At 35.7% G+C, this 18,134-nt stretch overlaps 2 protein-coding genes across 2 annotated transcripts; one reads left to right on the top strand and one right to left on the bottom strand.

Annotated features, from left to right (window-relative positions):
• The first annotated feature begins 844 nt into the window (after positions 1-844).
• On the top strand, positions 845-3,166 carry LOC119996272 (serine/arginine repetitive matrix protein 1). Its single transcript, XM_038842849.1, has 2 exons — positions 845-983; positions 1,427-3,166. The coding sequence occupies exon 2, from the start codon at positions 1,478-1,480 to the stop codon at positions 2,846-2,848; it is 1,371 nt and encodes a 456-aa protein (XP_038698777.1). The 5' UTR covers positions 845-983; positions 1,427-1,477; the 3' UTR covers positions 2,849-3,166.
• A 1,798-nt stretch (positions 3,167-4,964) lies between these two features.
• Positions 4,965-18,076, bottom strand: LOC119996364 (54S ribosomal protein L24, mitochondrial-like). The gene is made up of 3 exons (XM_038842958.1): positions 17,743-18,076; positions 15,807-16,234; positions 4,965-5,105 (listed from the first exon to the last, which is right to left on the bottom strand). Exons 1-2 carry the CDS (start codon positions 17,937-17,939, stop codon positions 15,811-15,813), a joined length of 621 nt encoding a protein of 206 aa, XP_038698886.1. The 5' UTR covers positions 17,940-18,076; the 3' UTR covers positions 4,965-5,105; positions 15,807-15,810.
• Positions 18,077-18,134: the final 58 nt, after the last annotated feature.

Consider the following 18,134-nt stretch of genomic DNA (forward strand, 5'->3'; position numbering starts at 1 on the left):
AATTAGGCAGAATCTATCATTAATCAGCTCAAAACAACATAAAAATCAATGAAAAGAGTGTCCAATTGTATGTATGTAATTGACACATGAGCTAGCTAGTAGGAATTAAGATAAGCACAAGATGTTTAAGAATTAATAGATGAATTGAGTGAAGCTAACTATATTAATTAATTGAAATCTGAAAAACAAGTAAGTGTGTGTGTATATATAATATGTATGTGGACATTAAATCAGTCATTAGAAGAGATTATGTACAGGTTGACTGAACCCACTAAAGATTATGATGTGTCCAGTGCACAAAATCCAAAAGCATCCACCAACAACAGAGAAAGTGTTTTTTTGTTAATTAGGGATCAAGCTGGGTTTACCAGAACCAGATGCATTTATATGTAAGTAATAGATATTTTTTGTTGTTTAGGGCAAGGTTGGTATTTGGTAATGTGAGCTTCAAGCCTCTACATTCAACTCAACCTACCAAACCTCTCATTGCCTCAAACATTAATTGATTTATATTATATTATATTTGATGTGGTGGAAAATTTTAAATGGCCAATAAATACATACATTAAGGTAGTTTCTTCAAAGATGAAAAACTTGACCAAACAAACAAAACAAAACAAGTTCCGTCAAAATGGAGGCACGGAAGGGATGATTGTTTATTGAGCAATCCAAAACTATATATGGTGCATAAAAACTTAATTTGTTTATGGATATATATATATATATATGAAATGGTGATTGCATTGAAAAGGTCAAACCCAAATACCTCTATTATTTTTAGTTTGTAATTTGATGCCCTCCACTCCCACAACCATTAGCCACCATTGACTATACGCAATTCAAGCTCACGTTTTTTTTTCCCCTCTCCCATTAATCATTTTCTCTCATTCTTTCCTTCATATACTCTTCTCTCAATACCATTTTTTCTTTCCTTTTCTTTCCATCAACAACTTTGCTTTTGATGCTTTTGATGATCATACAAGGTACGCAAACCTCACATCTCCTCATCCCTTTTTCTTTTCTCAATTTTCTCTTGTTTGTTTCTTTTGGGGATTACTACTTTGCCATTGGCCATTAATTGGGCTTTATTTGGTCATATAACAACTTGCAAAAGTTATGATTCAGATTAATGATATATCATTAAATTATCTTTTCTTGGGAAAAATACTTTTATATTGTTGATATCACATTCATGAAAAATATATATATGATCTTGTGCTTATGAGCTTATCTCCTGCAATTTTATTTAATCAACACCATTTTGTTTTATTGTAAAGGAGTAAATGTATATGTTTGTCTCTGCTGGTTGAATCATTCAAAAGGACCTCTAATAGCTGCAGAAATTCCTTGCATTCCTTTTCAACTCCCTTAAATTCATGACAATTAGGTCCATGCATTGGGCTTTAACTTGTTTTTGACATGGCAGGTCTCATTTAGCTAGAGATTGGAAGCTGAAGCTCTCAAAGTATAAAAAAAAATGGCCACAACAGCCAGAGAAAGTAATACTACTCATAACAAGGAGAAGAAGATAATTTTCTCTCCCAATTCTTCTCATAACTCCAGTCACGGACACAACAGCAGTAGTACTACTACAACTTCCAGCACAAGACCTTCATCCATGAAAGATCAAAATTCACCCACAATTAATAATGGGAAATCATTCCCCAACTATCTCAAGCCTACTATGAGTTCGAGACATGAGTCTTTCAAGAAAAAAAACAACGACCAAGAAACCACCAAACCTTCTCTTCTCAGAAGGAGGTCATTTGATAGGCCTCAATTAGTGCCATCTCCATCTCCATCTTCTCGAGTACAGAAAGCTCTTATCTCTCCGGGGCCTAGAGAGAGGATTAGTAGAACCTTAACCGTCCGATCTGCTTCATTTTCTTCATCGAAGATCAATGCATCACCCAAGCCGATTGTGGACAGGATCTCAAAAACTCCAAAGGGTACTACTAAATCTATGACCATGACGCCAACAACATTTTCTAAGAATAATTTCAAGAAGACTAGTGTTCATATCCCTTCCAAGAAAGAACCTTTAAGGAAGTCTGCTTCTGCGTCATCATCCAAAGCTAGCACTCCTCCTCCAGAGACTCCCAATAACAATGATCAAGAAAACAAGGGAGAACATGAAGAAGTAGCTTTGGTTCATGGGGAAGATCACAATGAAGAGATGGCGAATAACGTTACGGAGGTTGTGGAAGTTGTTCCTTCTGAATTGCCGAACTCTGGGGTAGATACAGAGAAACTGCCACTTTTCAATGGTGATAAAGAGGATGAGAAGAAGCTAGATGTAATCAAATCTTCAGAAGAGCAGCTGACTATGTCGAAAATCGATCAATTACCAACTCAAACTCACGAAGAAGATGGAGATGGTCAATGTGATCAGGAAGAAACAAGTAACAATACTAATCTTAGTCTTACAAGTGATGAGACTACTAAGCAGCTTGAATCTTCTCAAGAGGAATATGATGATAAAAGCAAAGAGATCGATAATCCTGCTGATAATCATGATAGGCCAACTAAAAAAGAGAGAGTAGATGTTGAAAACAAGCTTTCTGAGGAAGGCAAAGAAAAAGTGAATGATGATGGAAATAAGGAAATAGGGGGAAATGGGGATGATATTGGGGTTGTGGTTATTGAAGAGGAGGTGAAACTGCCAAACATAGTAGCTCCTACAAAGACACCAGGAGGGAGTAATCATGGCAGGAAGGAGAGCTCACCTGCATACAATGATGTGATAGAGGAGACTGCAAGTAAGCTACTTGAGAAGAGGAAGAACAAGGTCAAAGCTTTGGTTGGAGCTTTTGAGACTGTCATTGACTATGAATCTTCCTCCAAATGACACTTCCCAGGCCATATATGTGTGTGTGTGTGTGTGTGGAAACAATTATACATTATGTAAGCTAATTGATGATTAGTCTGTAAAGATTATTTCTGGTTCTGTATAATATTGTAATAAGAGAGAATAAATCTCAATTTACAACACAGGCCGGCTCCCATATATAATAAACTAAATGCGTAAGCATTTTTTGTGGATAAAAGAAAAAAAAAAAAGCAAAATATTAGGATGATTTGGGGTTTAGGGTTGTGGAATCAAACACCAGATTAAACATGAAGAGATTCAGATACGGTACCAAAGATAAATGGCATAAGGCTTACCTATCACCCAGCGTGTTGGATCATGGGGAACATCTTGATTACATTGCATTGCACCCCTGGTGCCTGGTGGTGCTTCACGTCCGCAAGCATCTTCAAATTGGCCCAATCTAGACGAACAGTCTTACAAGACTAAGTCGTATAGTTTCGAGATTGCCGGTCTCCTCTTGCCGGATTTGAGATTGGCCGTCTCCAAGACCAAGAGAACCAATTTCTTCTTCTTCTTCTCCTCCTCTTCCATATCCCTGGTGTAGTACTAGTTTCTAGTTTCTAGACTGAGTGAATAGTGATACACTTCTTCATGATGGGCCCAAATAAGTTTGATCCAAAAACTAGCCCAACCCATCCCACTAGACTAGGATCAAGCCCCATAAAAAAGTCCTAGGGACTTGGTAACAAACAAACAGGGAGCGTCAAGTAATGGAAATGGAAAAAGAAACGATGAAGAGCACAATGGAGTTTCAGTCAAGTAAGGGGATTGGGATTGTGTTGGAGTCATCGAGAATGATTGAAGCCACAAAACAAAACACAGCAATATGGAAAGACATTCTTGACATTAATTCACAAAACTCGCCAAATAAATATCATATGACTGGAAGAGACAGAGGTAATGAAAAAGCTCATCTTCATAAACCATACTAAGTTTTCAATGACCATAAAAATATCATGTGGCTCCACAGACTCTGCACATTGTCTTTTTATAAGAGTCCAGAAGAACAGACTCTTTTGAAGCTCTGTATCACACATTCACACCTCACCTCAAAACTGATCCACACCACACATTAATCCTTCAAATTTATATATATATATATATATAGTTTCTCTCAGAATTGCTTTGCTGCATTATATTTATGGTACGTTTCTTCTACAATAACGCAACTCCATAGAAATTTGTCTCTCAAGCCAAAGCTGCTGGCGAAAGTTAGATATAAAAGCCTCTGCTCTCCGGTCAATATCGTCTTCAGAACCGCAACTTCTTGTCCTTTGAATCGAACCACTTCCCTTGGATTCTAAATCTTCTTCATCATCGATGCATCTCAGTCCTCGTCGATCGTTGAAGCTGAATCTCCGTCGTCTCTCAATCTTGAAAGAACGGCTGAGCATTGAAGAAGCCAAGCGAGACCAATTTAGGTTATTAAACCTGAGTAGGAAGCTCACCTTCTTCACTGCCTTCTTTAGGTGCCTTAACACTGACCAACCATTTCTACCCATCTCTAATTCAGACGATGTTGCCAAAACCGATCTCTGCTATGCCTCTGTGTCTGCCAGGATGGATGAATGAATGAATGATATCAAGTGATTGTGTGTGGTTATTTATAAGCGATGTGGATTCTCGGACAAGACTCGGTTTTTAAACAAGAAAGCGCGTTCTATAAGCTGTGTTGTTTCAATGAAGAAGACAGTGAGAAGGCTGAAACGACGGCAAACTTGGGTTGATCGCCAAACACAAAAGTCAAAAATTAAGTTCCCATACACTCTTAAGGTTTAATTGACCATCAAAATATGACCCTTAAAAATCTCCTCAAATCTATGTGACATTAAAAATACACATATATAACCCATTTCACATTACAGTCTCGAGCATTATCCTGAGCAAAGACCAGCTACTTGCTAGCCAAGTTTTGAGCTATCGTCATAATTATGGGCCTCAGACATGGGCTTGCTCTGGTCGGTGGTTAATCCACTTGGGCCAGATGAATTCGCATCTCAGTCATCCTGCTAGAAGGCAAACCCATTGATTCACTTCTTTTTTACACGAGTTCCAGGTCTATGCCCTGAAAAAGCATCCAAACCAGATACAATGATATCAAAGAAACATCACCATATTATTGAGGATTTCTGCAAATTAATATTAATAAGTAACACTGCTGACAATGAAACCTCACTGCTAGTCAACATTAACAAAAATGTGTAGCAAAATCCAAGCTATAGAGAACTTCAAACTGTTGGACCATAGGTCCTACATGTATAATTTTGATGATTCACCATCTCATGCTATTTGATTATTTAATGAATTTATAAATATATCAAGCAAGTGAATTGATATGTATTGATAATCATGCTTAATTTTTAAGAATATATTATTTGATCAAGATAATCATGATTCATCATATTTTACGTGACTTGAGTGATTTGGAACCTGATATGTATTGTGCATATAAAACTGCTGAAAAGTTAGTCTGCGCAAGCTAACTTCCAAATGCCATAACTTAGTCATATGAATTCTGATTAATGTGTTTCTTGAACTAGAATTTAATTAATACATAAATGAACACATCTTATGCAGAGTAAATGATCAAATTTCACCTCCTTACTTTTCAATCTTATGTTCGAAGTTGCTGTATCTGTGAAAAACCCGAAACTGTGTTAGTTGAGCTTTCTCTTCTATATTGAATGATCATATGAAGGAATATTACTTTGAAATTTGACATGGACATTCTAATGTACTTATTATGATTTATCATACATAAATTAAAATTTGTTGAATCCAATTTCTATTGATTTACCTAAGTGCAAGGCATGAAGCTTTTACAAGCTTACAAGCCAAAATGAGGTGTCTATACACCAAACTCTTAGTAGGTACAATGTGTTGGGAGTTCAGTCATGACCAGGACTTGGTTCTAAGGAGAAATGTAATCCAGCTACCCAAGAATGGACTTGGTCCTAGGACATTCTGGAGCTGCACATTCAGCTATAAAGGCAAGATTTCAGACCTGGAATTTACAATATTGGTTGAAGTTCAAATTTGTCTTAAATTCAAATGCAAAGAGAATGGAGCTAAAATCTCTTGGAGAAACAGCTGTCATCAACGCCATCTCTATAAATGTGCCAACACCATCAGTAAAGTCCTTGAAGAGGAGATATTTTGGAGCTTATTTCGAGACAAACGGTTATATATTTGAAGGATCAGATTTGATAAGTTTTACATCTTACGGTCTATGATTAAAGCTAAGTTGGAGAGTCCAGATTAAAGAAATGATTATGATCTAAAGGATGAGCTTGTGACAACACATGAATGGAAGAATCATTTTGAAGACTAAGCATGCTCCCAACGGCTATCTTATGGAAGGTCATAATTTAATGATATATTTGTTTCAATGATTCAGATTAGCATGTGAAATTGAAGGCTGAGATTGAAGATTAAGACTAATCCAATGGCTGAGCTAGTAAGAGAAAAGTGCATCAAAAAGGGATTCCTTTTCTTCTCCGGTTGGTAGAAGCAATCATTAAGGTGAAATTTTTTTTCTTCAATCAAAAGGTGTGAAATCCATTTTTAATCGAGAGTGGTCATCATAAAATCTTTAAGCCTCTACTCAAGAGGTAGTGCTGAATTTAGCTATAGATTTGATCATTCATTCTTCAAGCCTTCTTACTTGAAAATCTACTAAAAAAAAGTTTGAGAGCGCCATTTTTCACCTAAATCCTTACCAGTGAGCATTCATTGTTGAAAAATCCTTAAGAGTTCTCTTATTGTGTGATTCTAAACACTTTCTTAAGAGAACCTAGAGCTTAACCACTTATCCTTTCCGTGTGAAAGTTTTTGGGTTTTCTTAAAACCTTAGTGTGGAAGTTTGGGAATTAGCTTGAAATTCCTAGGTTGGGGGTAACCTTGAAGCCCTTGTGTAAGCTTTTGTGGTGAGCTTGTGAAAGCCACATCTTTAGTGGAAGTTGGAAAATCCTAGGTTGGTGAACCTAGGTAGTAGACGTAGGAGAAGGATCTCCGAACTACTATAAATTGTTGTGTCGACTTTCTTGATTGTCTTGCTTGCTTGTTGATTGATTAAGTGTTTAATTGCTTTCTGAACTATTTTTGGTCATTGCAAGACCTTACATTAAAACTGATTTTCTGTCCTTGTGTGGTGATAATTTGTTTAAGGTTGTAAATTGCAGTAGTTAAGGTTTCTCTAAACCATTAGGTTAAGTGTTTTGATTGTAGAATTTTCTGGATCACAAATCTGTCCGTACATTGTTCACATAGCTAGACTTTGAATTTTAATCTGAATTTTTGATATAGTATTTATCAAGGTGTTGTGATATTTCACATAAAATTTCGTTGCATTTCGACATCGTTTGATAAGTGAAATCTGTGTTGCAAAATCTGTGCGCAAGGTGTTATTTAAAAAAAAAAAAATAAAAAAAAAAAAATCTGGTTTTTGGAATTCTTGATTATTTGATATTCAATCATTCAAAATATTGCATCACATTGTGCATTGGATTGAATCTTGATTAGGATAATTATTATAGTCCAAATTGTGTGCTATTTGTTAAATTGAGATTAATTTGATTGAATTTTTAAAGGGGATTCCTAACTTGGAATTTGGGGACACAATTCACCCCCCCTCTTGTGTATGCCTAGGTCCATCAATTGGTATCGGAGCGAGGTTAGCTAAAAGTAGGATTAACATCCGAATTAGCAAATTTGATGGCATACACACCTTCTAGCTCATATTATGAGGTCGAAGGCCTTTCCATGAATAGACCTCCACTCTTCAAAGCGAGAGACTATGGTTTTTGGAAAAATAGGATGAAAATTTTCCTTAGGTCAAATGATTTGAACTTATGGAGGGTTATTGAAAATGGACCATTTATACCTACGAAAATTGAAGAAGGAAAGGTTGTAGAGAAAGATGAAAGTGAGTGGACAAGTGAAGATGATAAGAAAGTATCCATAAATGAAAAGGCTATTAATCTTTTGCATATTGCTTTGATTCGTAGTGAGTATGAACACATTTCCACATGCACAAGTGCACAACAAATTTGGAAGATGCTTGAGTTGAGGCATGAGGGGACCTCCCAAGTAAAGGATTCCAAAATTAACATGCTTGTCACTAAATATGAACTTTTTAAGATGAATGATAATGAGTCAATTAGTGATATGTATGCTAGGCTTACTTGTATTTGTAATGAACTTGCTTCTTTAGGAAAGCCTTATTCGGATAAGGATAAAGTTCAAAAGATCTTGAGAAGTTTGCCTAAGGTATGGAATACAAAGGTCACGGCGATAAAGGAAGCTAAGGATCTTAGAACATTGAAGATAGAGGAGTTGTTAGGAAGTCTAATGACTCATGAGTTAGAGATGATGAATGAAGTGGAAGAAGATGTTCCTAAAAAAAAGGGGATAGCTCTAATGGTTGAAAAGAGTGAGTCTAGTGACTCAGATGATAGTGAAGATAATATGGAAGGGGTTGCCTTTCTAACTAAACAATTTAAGAAGTTCTTAAAAAATAAGAGAGGTGGTTTTAAGAATAGGAAGTTTTCAAAAGACAAGGATAAGGAGAAAGAGAGAAAGAAACCTACTTGTTATAAGTGTGGAGAGGTAGGACACATAATAGCCGAGTGCCCTAAGATGAACAAAAAGAAATTTAAGGGTAAGGATAGGAAAGGAAAGAGTGAGAAGAAGGAGAAGAAAGCTTTTAAGGCTACATGGGATGATTCATCTTCAAATGATTCATCAAGTGAGGAAGAGATGGAGATAAGGGCAAATTTTTGTCTTATGGCAAAAGGAGAAGAATCCTCTTCTCCCACGGATGAAATGGTAACTTCTAACTCTCTTTCCTTTGATGAATTGCAAGATGCTTATGATGAGTTATGTGATTCTTTTGGTGATTTAATGTCAAAATACAAGCTTGCTAAGAAAGAGACATCCAGACTTAAGAAAGTTGAGCATGAGCACTTAAATGATTGTGTTGACATGCATGCAAAACTTTGTAAAATAAATGCTCGGTGTGATGTATCCTTGAAAGAAAATGAAACACTTAGAAATGAATTGAGCATGCTTACTTCAAACATCTCCAATGATGCTGTAAATGTTACAGTAAATGACCTTACATTATCCCTTGATGCCTTGATTGAAGAAAACAAATTTTTAAAAGGGAAAACATGCGTGTTTGATTTTGATGCCTCTGGGACAGATCTGAAATTTTCAAAATTAAATGAATATGATGAGCTTAAAGCTAGGTTGCATGACTTGGAAGAAGAATTAAAGACATGGGATGAACATAAATGCACACTCATGTCTAATGCATTTTCTTTGCACAATGAACTTGATGTTATGAAATCTAAGAACAAGGATCTTGAATTGCAATTTGAGAAATTTTCTATGAGTTCCAAATCTTTGGATATATTGCTTGCTTCTCAAAGACATTATTTGGATAAAAGTGGATTAGGATATGATCCTATGAAGCTACATGAGACTTTGAATGGCACAAATGCCATGGTCAAGGATGTGGCTCTCACGGGTCACACTTCCTTCACTAGGGTCACACACCCTAAGGTCAAGAAAATGAAAGTAAAGAAGTTTTGGGTTCCTATGAATTTAAAATATGAGGAAAAGAGAGCTTATGTAAAAGAAACTTTTGATGTGAATGTTCATTCTTTTGTTGTTGTGCTCACTAACCTTCAAGGATCCAAGGCTTGGATACCTAAGGTATCTTAAATTTACATGTTTAGGTGTGCTTCAAATCACAATTTGAACCATGCAAATGGTACTTGGATAGTGGGTGCTCAAGGCATATGTCCGGGGATGTCTCTCTCTTCACAAATTTGGTGAGAAAGAAAAATGGAGGATATGTCACCTTCGGGGACAATTCTAAAGGTAGGATCCTAGGTATTGGATCCATAGGTAACTCTTCCTACACTCTTGATAAGGTTCTTTATGTTGATAATTTATCATTTAATTTAATGAGTGTTAGTCAACTAGATGATAAAGGTTATGAAATTAATTTCAAAGGCTCTAGATGTGTGATTAAGAACGAAAATGGTGAAGCTATTTTATTTGGTAAAAAATGTGAAAATGTTTATGTGATTGATGTTAAGTCTTCTTGTAGTGAAAATATTCCATGTTTGATTGCATCTAGTGATAGTACTATGTATTGGCATAGGAAATTAGGACACATTGGTATATCTACTTTGCAAAAATTATATGCAAAAGACTTAGTTAGGGGGCTGCCCAAACTAATTTTCAACAAAAATGATATGTGTGATGCTTGTGTTAAAGGAAAGCAATGTAAAGAGTCTTTTAAGTCTAAAGATGTTGTTAGTACCTCTAGGCCTTTACAATTGTTACATCTAGACTTATTTGGACCTAGTAGAATTAAAAGTTTAGGTGGGAAACAATATGCTTTTGTTATTGTAGATGACTTTTCTAGATTTACATGGTGTTTATTTATTGCACATAAAAATGATGCTTTGCATGTTTTTAAAATTTTATTAAAGAAATTGCAAAATGAATTTGACTTGCATATTTCTAAAATTAGGAGTGACCATGGAGGAGAATTTGAAAATCATGGATTTGATGCATTGTGTGACTCATATGGTATATCACATAATTTTAGTGCTCCTAGAACACCTCAACAAAATGGAGTTGTTGAAAGGAAGAATAGGACACTTCAAGAATTGGGTAGAACTATGTTGCTTGAATATAATTTACCTAAATATTTTTGGGCCGAAGCTATTAATAATGCATGCTATGTGTCAAATAGATTATCTATTCGAAAAATATTAAATAAAACTCCTTATGAAATTTTATATGGAAAAAGACCAAAAGTTGATTATTTTAGGGTGTTTGGTTGTAAATGTTTTATTTTAAACACCAAAGATAATCTTGACAAATTTGATGCAAAAAGTGACATTGGCATATTTTTAGGATATTCTTCACATTCTAAAGCATATAGAGTGTTTAACACTAAAACTAAAAATGTTGAAGTAAGTGTGCATGTAAAGTTTGATGATATGACCTTGTCTAGTCCAAATGTGCTTGTAGAAGATGAAATTTCAGGTTTTGAAGGACTTGATCATTCAAAAGAAAAAGAAGACATTGCAGCCCGTGAGGGTCTAGTTGATCAAAATGCTGCACCATTGGTGGAAGGCATGGAAAAGATGAGTATATCACAAAATAAAGCTACTCCAAGTGGTGAAGAATGGATACAACCTATAGAAAGCGATACACCTCAAGAAAATACCAATGATGATCAAGAAGAACCAAGTGTAGGTCTTCATCGGTACAAAGTTATGAAATCTCACCCTAAAGAACAAATCATTGGTGATTTACATGAAGGACGACAACCAAGAGCAAAAAGGGTTTCGACGGTCAACTCTAATCTTAACTCTTTAAATTCTTTTGCTTTAATTTCTTTGGTAGAACCTAAAAATATTAAAGAAGCTTTGTTAGATAATGGTTGGGTATATGCTATGCAAGAGGAACTTGAACAATTTGAAAGAAGTAGGGTTTGGAAACTTGTTCCAAAACCCGAAGACCATACTATTATAGGAACCAAATGGGTATTTAGGAATAAAATGGATGAAAATGGAAAAGTGACTAGGAACAAAGCTAGGTTAGTAGCCCAAGGTTATTGCCAACAAGAAGGAATTGATTATGATGAAACCTTTGCACCGGTTGCAAGGTTGGAGGCCATTAGATTACTACTTGCATTTGCTTGTCATAAAGGTTTTAAATTATTTCAAATGGATGTTAAAAGTGCATTTTTAAATGGTGTGATAAATGAGGAAGTGTATGTGAAACAACCTCCCGGTTTTGAAAATAACAAGTATCCTAATCATGTTTATAAGTTGGATAAAGCCTTATATGGATTAAAACAAGCTCCTCGAGCTTGGTATGAAAGACTATCAAACTTTTTGACTTCTAGAGGTTTTACTTGTGGAAGTATAGATAAGACTTTGTTTGTGAAGTATGATAGTGATGATTTGCTTGTAGTACAAATTTACGTTGATGACATTATATTTGGAGCAACTCGTGAATCTATGTGTAATGAGTTTTCTTCTTGCATGCAAAGTGAATTTGAAATGAGCATGATGGGTGAACTTACTTACTTTCTAGGGTTACAAGTTAGACAAACATCTAAGGGAATTCATATTAGTCAAACAAAGTATACAAATGACTTGCTAAAGAGGTTTGGAATGGAATTATCAAAAGGTTCATCCACACCTATGGGAGTGGGAATCAAACTTGAATATGACCTTGAAGGCATAGAGATAGATCAAAAGTTGTATAGGTCTATGATTGGTTCTTTATTGTACTTGACAGCATCTAGACCAGACATAATGTTTAGTGTTTGCATGTGTGCTAGGTATCAATCTAATCCTAGGGAATCTCACTTAGTGGCTGTAAAAAGGATTCTTAGGTATTTAAAGAACACATCTTCATTAGGGCTTTGGTATAATAAGGAATCTCCATTTGTCTTACATGCTTATGTTGATGCTGATTATGGAGGATGTAGAATAGATAGAAAAAGCACAAGTGGTACTTGCCAATACCTAGGAGAGATGCTTATTTCTTGGTTTTCCAAGAAGCAAACTAGTGTTGCCTTAAGTACTACCGAAGCCGAATATATGGCTATAGGTAGTTGTTGTGCCCAAATATTATGGATCAAGCAACAATTGTTTGATTTCAATATGGCATTTGACCACATTCCTATACATTGTGATAATATAAGTGCCATCCATCTAACTAAAAATCCGGTTTATCATGGAAAGACTAAGCATATAGAAATAAGGCATCACTTCATTAGGGATCATGTGCATAAAGGTGATGTGGTGCTTGAGCATGTAGAAAGTGAACATAATATTGCGGATCTTTTTACTAAACCTTTAGGAAAAGAACGATTTCTCAAATTGAGAGGTGCCTTAGGAATGAGAGAAGCACCATAATTGCATGAGTGTTGGTCTATTCTATATCTTTTCTTGTCATAACCAAAGTTGAGCATGATTCTAAATTGTTTTTACTGCATAAGTCCACCCCTATCTTTCACTCTCCTTTTGATTAATTACAAAAAGGGGGAGAAAGGAAATGATGATAACTTTAAATATGTGTTTAATATGTATAACTTTTGAAATGATGATAACTTTAATATTTATAACTTTTTGAAAGTTAATGGGAGAAAGGAAGTCGTTTCATATGTATAACTTTTGAAATGATGATAACTTTAATATTTATAACTTTTTGAAAGTTAATGGGAGAAAGGAAGTCGTTTCATTTGGTGTCAAAGTTGATTACTTAAGGGGGAGTGCATTACTTGAGGGGGAGTAAATTTTTTATTTAAAAAAAAAAAAAATAATAAAAAAAAAATTAAAAAAAAAAAAAAAAAAAAAAAAAAGAGTGTGCATTAGATAAATGCATTCATTACATTTGGTATCAAATTCAATTGGTATCGAATAGCTCTTTCATCATTTAGGTTTTGTAAATCATCAAAAAGGGGGAGATTGTTGGACCATAGGTCCTACATGTATAATTTTGATGATTCACCATCTCATGCTATTTGATTATTTAATGAATTTATAAATATATCAAGCAAGTGAATTGATATGTATTGATAATCATGCTTAATTTTTAAGAATATATTATTTGATCAAGATAATCATGATTCATCATATTTTACGTGACTTGAGTGATTTGGAACCTGATATGTATTGTGCATATAAAACTGCTGAAAAGTTAGTCTGCGCAAGCTAACTTCCAAATGCCATAACTTAGTCATATGAATTCTGATTAATGTGTTTCTTGAACTAGAATTTAATTAATACATAAATGAACACATCTTATGCAGAGTAAATGATCAAATTTCACCTCCTTACTTTTCAATCTTATGTTCGAAGTTGCTGTATCTGTGAAAAACCCGAAACTGTGTTAGTTGAGCTTTCTCTTCTATATTGAATGATCATATGAAGGAATATTACTTTGAAATTTGACATGGACATTCTAATGTACTTATTATGATTTATCATACATAAATTAAAATTTGTTGAATCCAATTTCTATTGATTTACCTAAGTGCAAGGCATGAAGCTTTTACAAGCTTACAAGCCAAAATGAGGTGTCTATACACCAAACTCTTAGTAGGTACAATGTGTTGGGAGTTCAGTCATGACCAGGACTTGGTTCTAAGGAGAAATGTAATCCAGCTACCCAAGAATGGACTTGGTCCTAGGACATTCTGGAGCTGCACATTCAGCTATAAAGGCAAGATTTCAGACCTGGAATTTACAATATTGGTTGAAGTTCAAATTTGTCTTAAATTCAAATGCAAAGAGAATGGAGCTAAAATCTCTTGGAGAAACAGCTGTCATCAACGCCATCTCTATAAATGTGCCAACACCATCAGTAAAGTCCTTGAAGAGGAGATATTTTGGAGCTTATTTCGAGACAAACGGTTATATATTTGAAGGATCAGATTTGATAAGTTTTACATCTTACGGTCTATGATTAAAGCTAAGTTGGAGAGTCCAGATTAAAGAAATGATTATGATCTAAAGGATGAGCTTGTGACAACACATGAATGGAAGAATCATTTTGAAGACTAAGCATGCTCCCAACGGCTATCTTATGGAAGGTCATAATTTAATGATATATTTGTTTCAATGATTCAGATTAGCATGTGAAATTGAAGGCTGAGATTGAAGATTAAGACTAATCCAATGGCTGAGCTAGTAAGAGAAAAGTGCATCAAAAAGGGATTCCTTTTCTTCTCCGGTTGGTAGAAGCAATCATTAAGGTGAAATTTTTTTTCTTCAATCAAAAGGTGTGAAATCCATTTTTAATCGAGAGTGGTCATCATAAAATCTTTAAGCCTCTACTCAAGAGGTAGTGCTGAATTTAGCTATAGATTTGATCATTCATTCTTCAAGCCTTCTTACTTGAAAATCTACTAAAAAAAAGTTTGAGAGCGCCATTTTTCACCTAAATCCTTACCAGTGAGCATTCATTGTTGAAAAATCCTTAAGAGTTCTCTTATTGTGTGATTCTAAACACTTTCTTAAGAGAACCTAGAGCTTAACCACTTATCCTTTCCGTGTGAAAGTTTTTGGGTTTTCTTAAAACCTTAGTGTGGAAGTTTGGGAATTAGCTTGAAATTCCTAGGTTGGGGGTAACCTTGAAGCCCTTGTGTAAGCTTTTGTGGTGAGCTTGTGAAAGCCACATCTTTAGTGGAAGTTGGAAAATCCTAGGTTGGTGAACCTAGGTAGTAGACGTAGGAGAAGGATCTCCGAACTACTATAAATTGTTGTGTCGACTTTCTTGATTGTCTTGCTTGCTTGTTGATTGATTAAGTGTTTAATTGCTTTCTGAACTATTTTTGGTCATTGCAAGACCTTACATTAAAACTGATTTTCTGTCCTTGTGTGGTGATAATTTGTTTAAGGTTGTAAATTGCAGTAGTTAAGGTTTCTCTAAACCATTAGGTTAAGTGTTTTGATTGTAGAATTTTCTGGATCACAAATCTGTCCGTACATTGTTCACATAGCTAGACTTTGAATTTTAATCTGAATTTTTGATATAGTATTTATCAAGGTGTTGTGATATTTCACATAAAATTTCGTTGCATTTCGACATCGTTTGATAAGTGAAATCTGTGTTGCAAAATCTGTGCGCAAGGTGTTATTTAAAAAAAAAAAAATAAAAAAAAAAAAATCTGGTTTTTGGAATTCTTGATTATTTGATATTCAATCATTCAAAATATTGCATCACATTGTGCATTGGATTGAATCTTGATTAGGATAATTATTATAGTCCAAATTGTGTGCTATTTGTTAAATTGAGATTAATTTGATTGAATTTTTAAAGGGGATTCCTAACTTGGAATTTGGGGACACAATTCACCCCCCCTCTTGTGTATGCCTAGGTCCATCACAAACTCCTCAAGAGTTTGCAACCAGCTGCTCTTCCTCATCCACAACTTGATCATCTGCCTGCCCTTCCTCGATCTCTTTCTGTTTCTCATGCCACCCACTCATCTGCCTTCTAAAATCCCTCCGAGCCTCTCGCTTAGCAAGTTTAAGATCTTTGAATCCCTGTTCAAATTTGGCTTCATCTTCAGGTGAAAAGAACACAACCTCCATCTTCCCAAGCTCTTCATACCGCTTCTCAATCCTCGCCTTCCACTCCAGGCCCATTTCTGTGTCCATCTTGTGGTAGGGAGTCTTCAGCAAGTACTCATCAATCCCACCAGCTTTGTCTATGCAACGAAGTGCGTGAGTAGTGACTTTGACTCGGATGTGACGGTCCATGATGTAACTAAAGAGTCTTTTCTCCTGGACATTTGGCTTCCAAATCCTTCTTGACCTACAGTACCCAAAACATTCAAGTTCACCCTAATAATTTATTCTCACTCATTTATCCGACCATGAAAGGTACCAGAACCTTGTAACATGAAAGCAATGAAGAAATAGAATCTTTTCGAGTATATACTTTCTATATATTCTGTAAACAATCATCATCAGGCAATATAACAAAACATTTTTGAAGAAGCCTACTAACTAGAAAACTATGAATAACATCAACAATTTTTAAAGCACACCAAGCCACATCGAAAGATTAAGCCAGCTTCCTCTAATGAAAAACTAATTCAGAAACAGGAACAGTTATGACTTATGTACAATTCTAAGATCAATTCTGGCTCGTGCAATTGATTACTAATTGTCAATGAAAAGGGAACTGAGGGTGAGATTGTACCTAAACCACACAAAAGAGGTCCTGCTAAAGATAAGGGTGATGAACAACCTTTTGGTATGAAGGACACTCCTATTTTTTTTATTTTTTTTTGGTATGAAGGACACTCCTATTTTTTTGGTAAGCAGTGCATGCACGTATGGGAGCAGCAATGTGAGTGATTTAATTCCTCAACAAGATGGACAATTTATGGATAAAAAAGAGCTAAATTCGATGCATGCAGAAGCTGTTAGACATGGTGCTTGTCACTAGGACAATGAACTCATCATGTTAGGGGTTGGTAGAATTTCAAATGAGCGTGGAGTGCATGGCTGGATGATATATGGGGCTTATCAGCATGGTTCAGCTACATTAGTCAGTGTAGGGATCAAGAGTTATGCTGCTGACCATGATGTTGGCATGAAGTGCGTGGAAGTATGGTAGGAGGTGAAGGAGATGTAGAGTGGTTATGCAGACCATGATGTTGGAGCTTGTAGCTCTAGACACTCTCCTAGTGACACAAACAAAATGTATGTTGATTTAAATCAGGGACAACAGAGAATTATAAAACATATTTCCAGCGCGTACACGTTAGACAATGATAAAGGATTGGGTAACCCAGGGAAAAACAACTCAGATGAGAGATTTTCATTTCCAGCATCCCTCAAACTTAAGGAAGCCTGCATGCAATCTCCAGAGATCTTTGTGGTCAAACAACTTTAATGATATTGCACATAAGGACACTAATCATGCTCTGAATGCTTTAATGGGAAAGATGGCAAATACTAATCTATCATCGATCATGGGAGTACTGGTTCTCATACGCCAATATGTTCAGTACTGGTTCTATCATGCACCAAAGGGTACCTTAGGCCTTCTGGGCGCATCTTATCGGAACTGCAGAATAAGGAGTCCGGCAGAAATTGAATCTAAAGTCCCTTATTTCTACAGTATGAGGCACAATTTTAGATTTTAGAAAGCAATACCCAAAAAATCTGATGATGTATCGTCATATAATTATAGAAGCTTATTATTAGTTGGAACATAAATTGGAAGCAATCTTCAAACATATTCACAAATCACACAAAAATCCCAGGGAAAGTGAGTAGGTGGAGTTAAAACAGAGAGGGATAGAGACTCACTTGTTGCCGCCGTCTTCGCTGATGCGATTTCCGAACTGGATGTGGCGGCCGGCGAAGAGGCCGCGTTTGGCGCGGCCCATGACAACCTTGGTGTCGGGTATGCATTTCTTGAGCTGGTCTTTCAGTCCTGGAGCCACGTTTTGGTCTCCTACTTTCTTGAGTATCTTCTTCATCATCTCGTTCCCTCTGAACGCCATTTCCGTTTTTATGTTGTCTTTCGCTTTCTCACTCTCAGAATCACCAGACCCTAAATTAAATATCCCTAACGTTGAGGATCTGTTGCTGGATTTGGGAAGGAGGGGTTTTTTTGGGGGGTTTTGTGTTTCTTTTTCTGCTGTTACTGCCACTATGGTAATTTCACACCGCTTGTGTACACCCACGTCCACGTGTGT

Source organism: Tripterygium wilfordii, chromosome 4 (genome assembly GCF_013401445.1).
Source record: "Tripterygium wilfordii isolate XIE 37 chromosome 4, ASM1340144v1, whole genome shotgun sequence".
Taxonomy (NCBI): Eukaryota; Viridiplantae; Streptophyta; class Magnoliopsida; order Celastrales; family Celastraceae; genus Tripterygium; species Tripterygium wilfordii.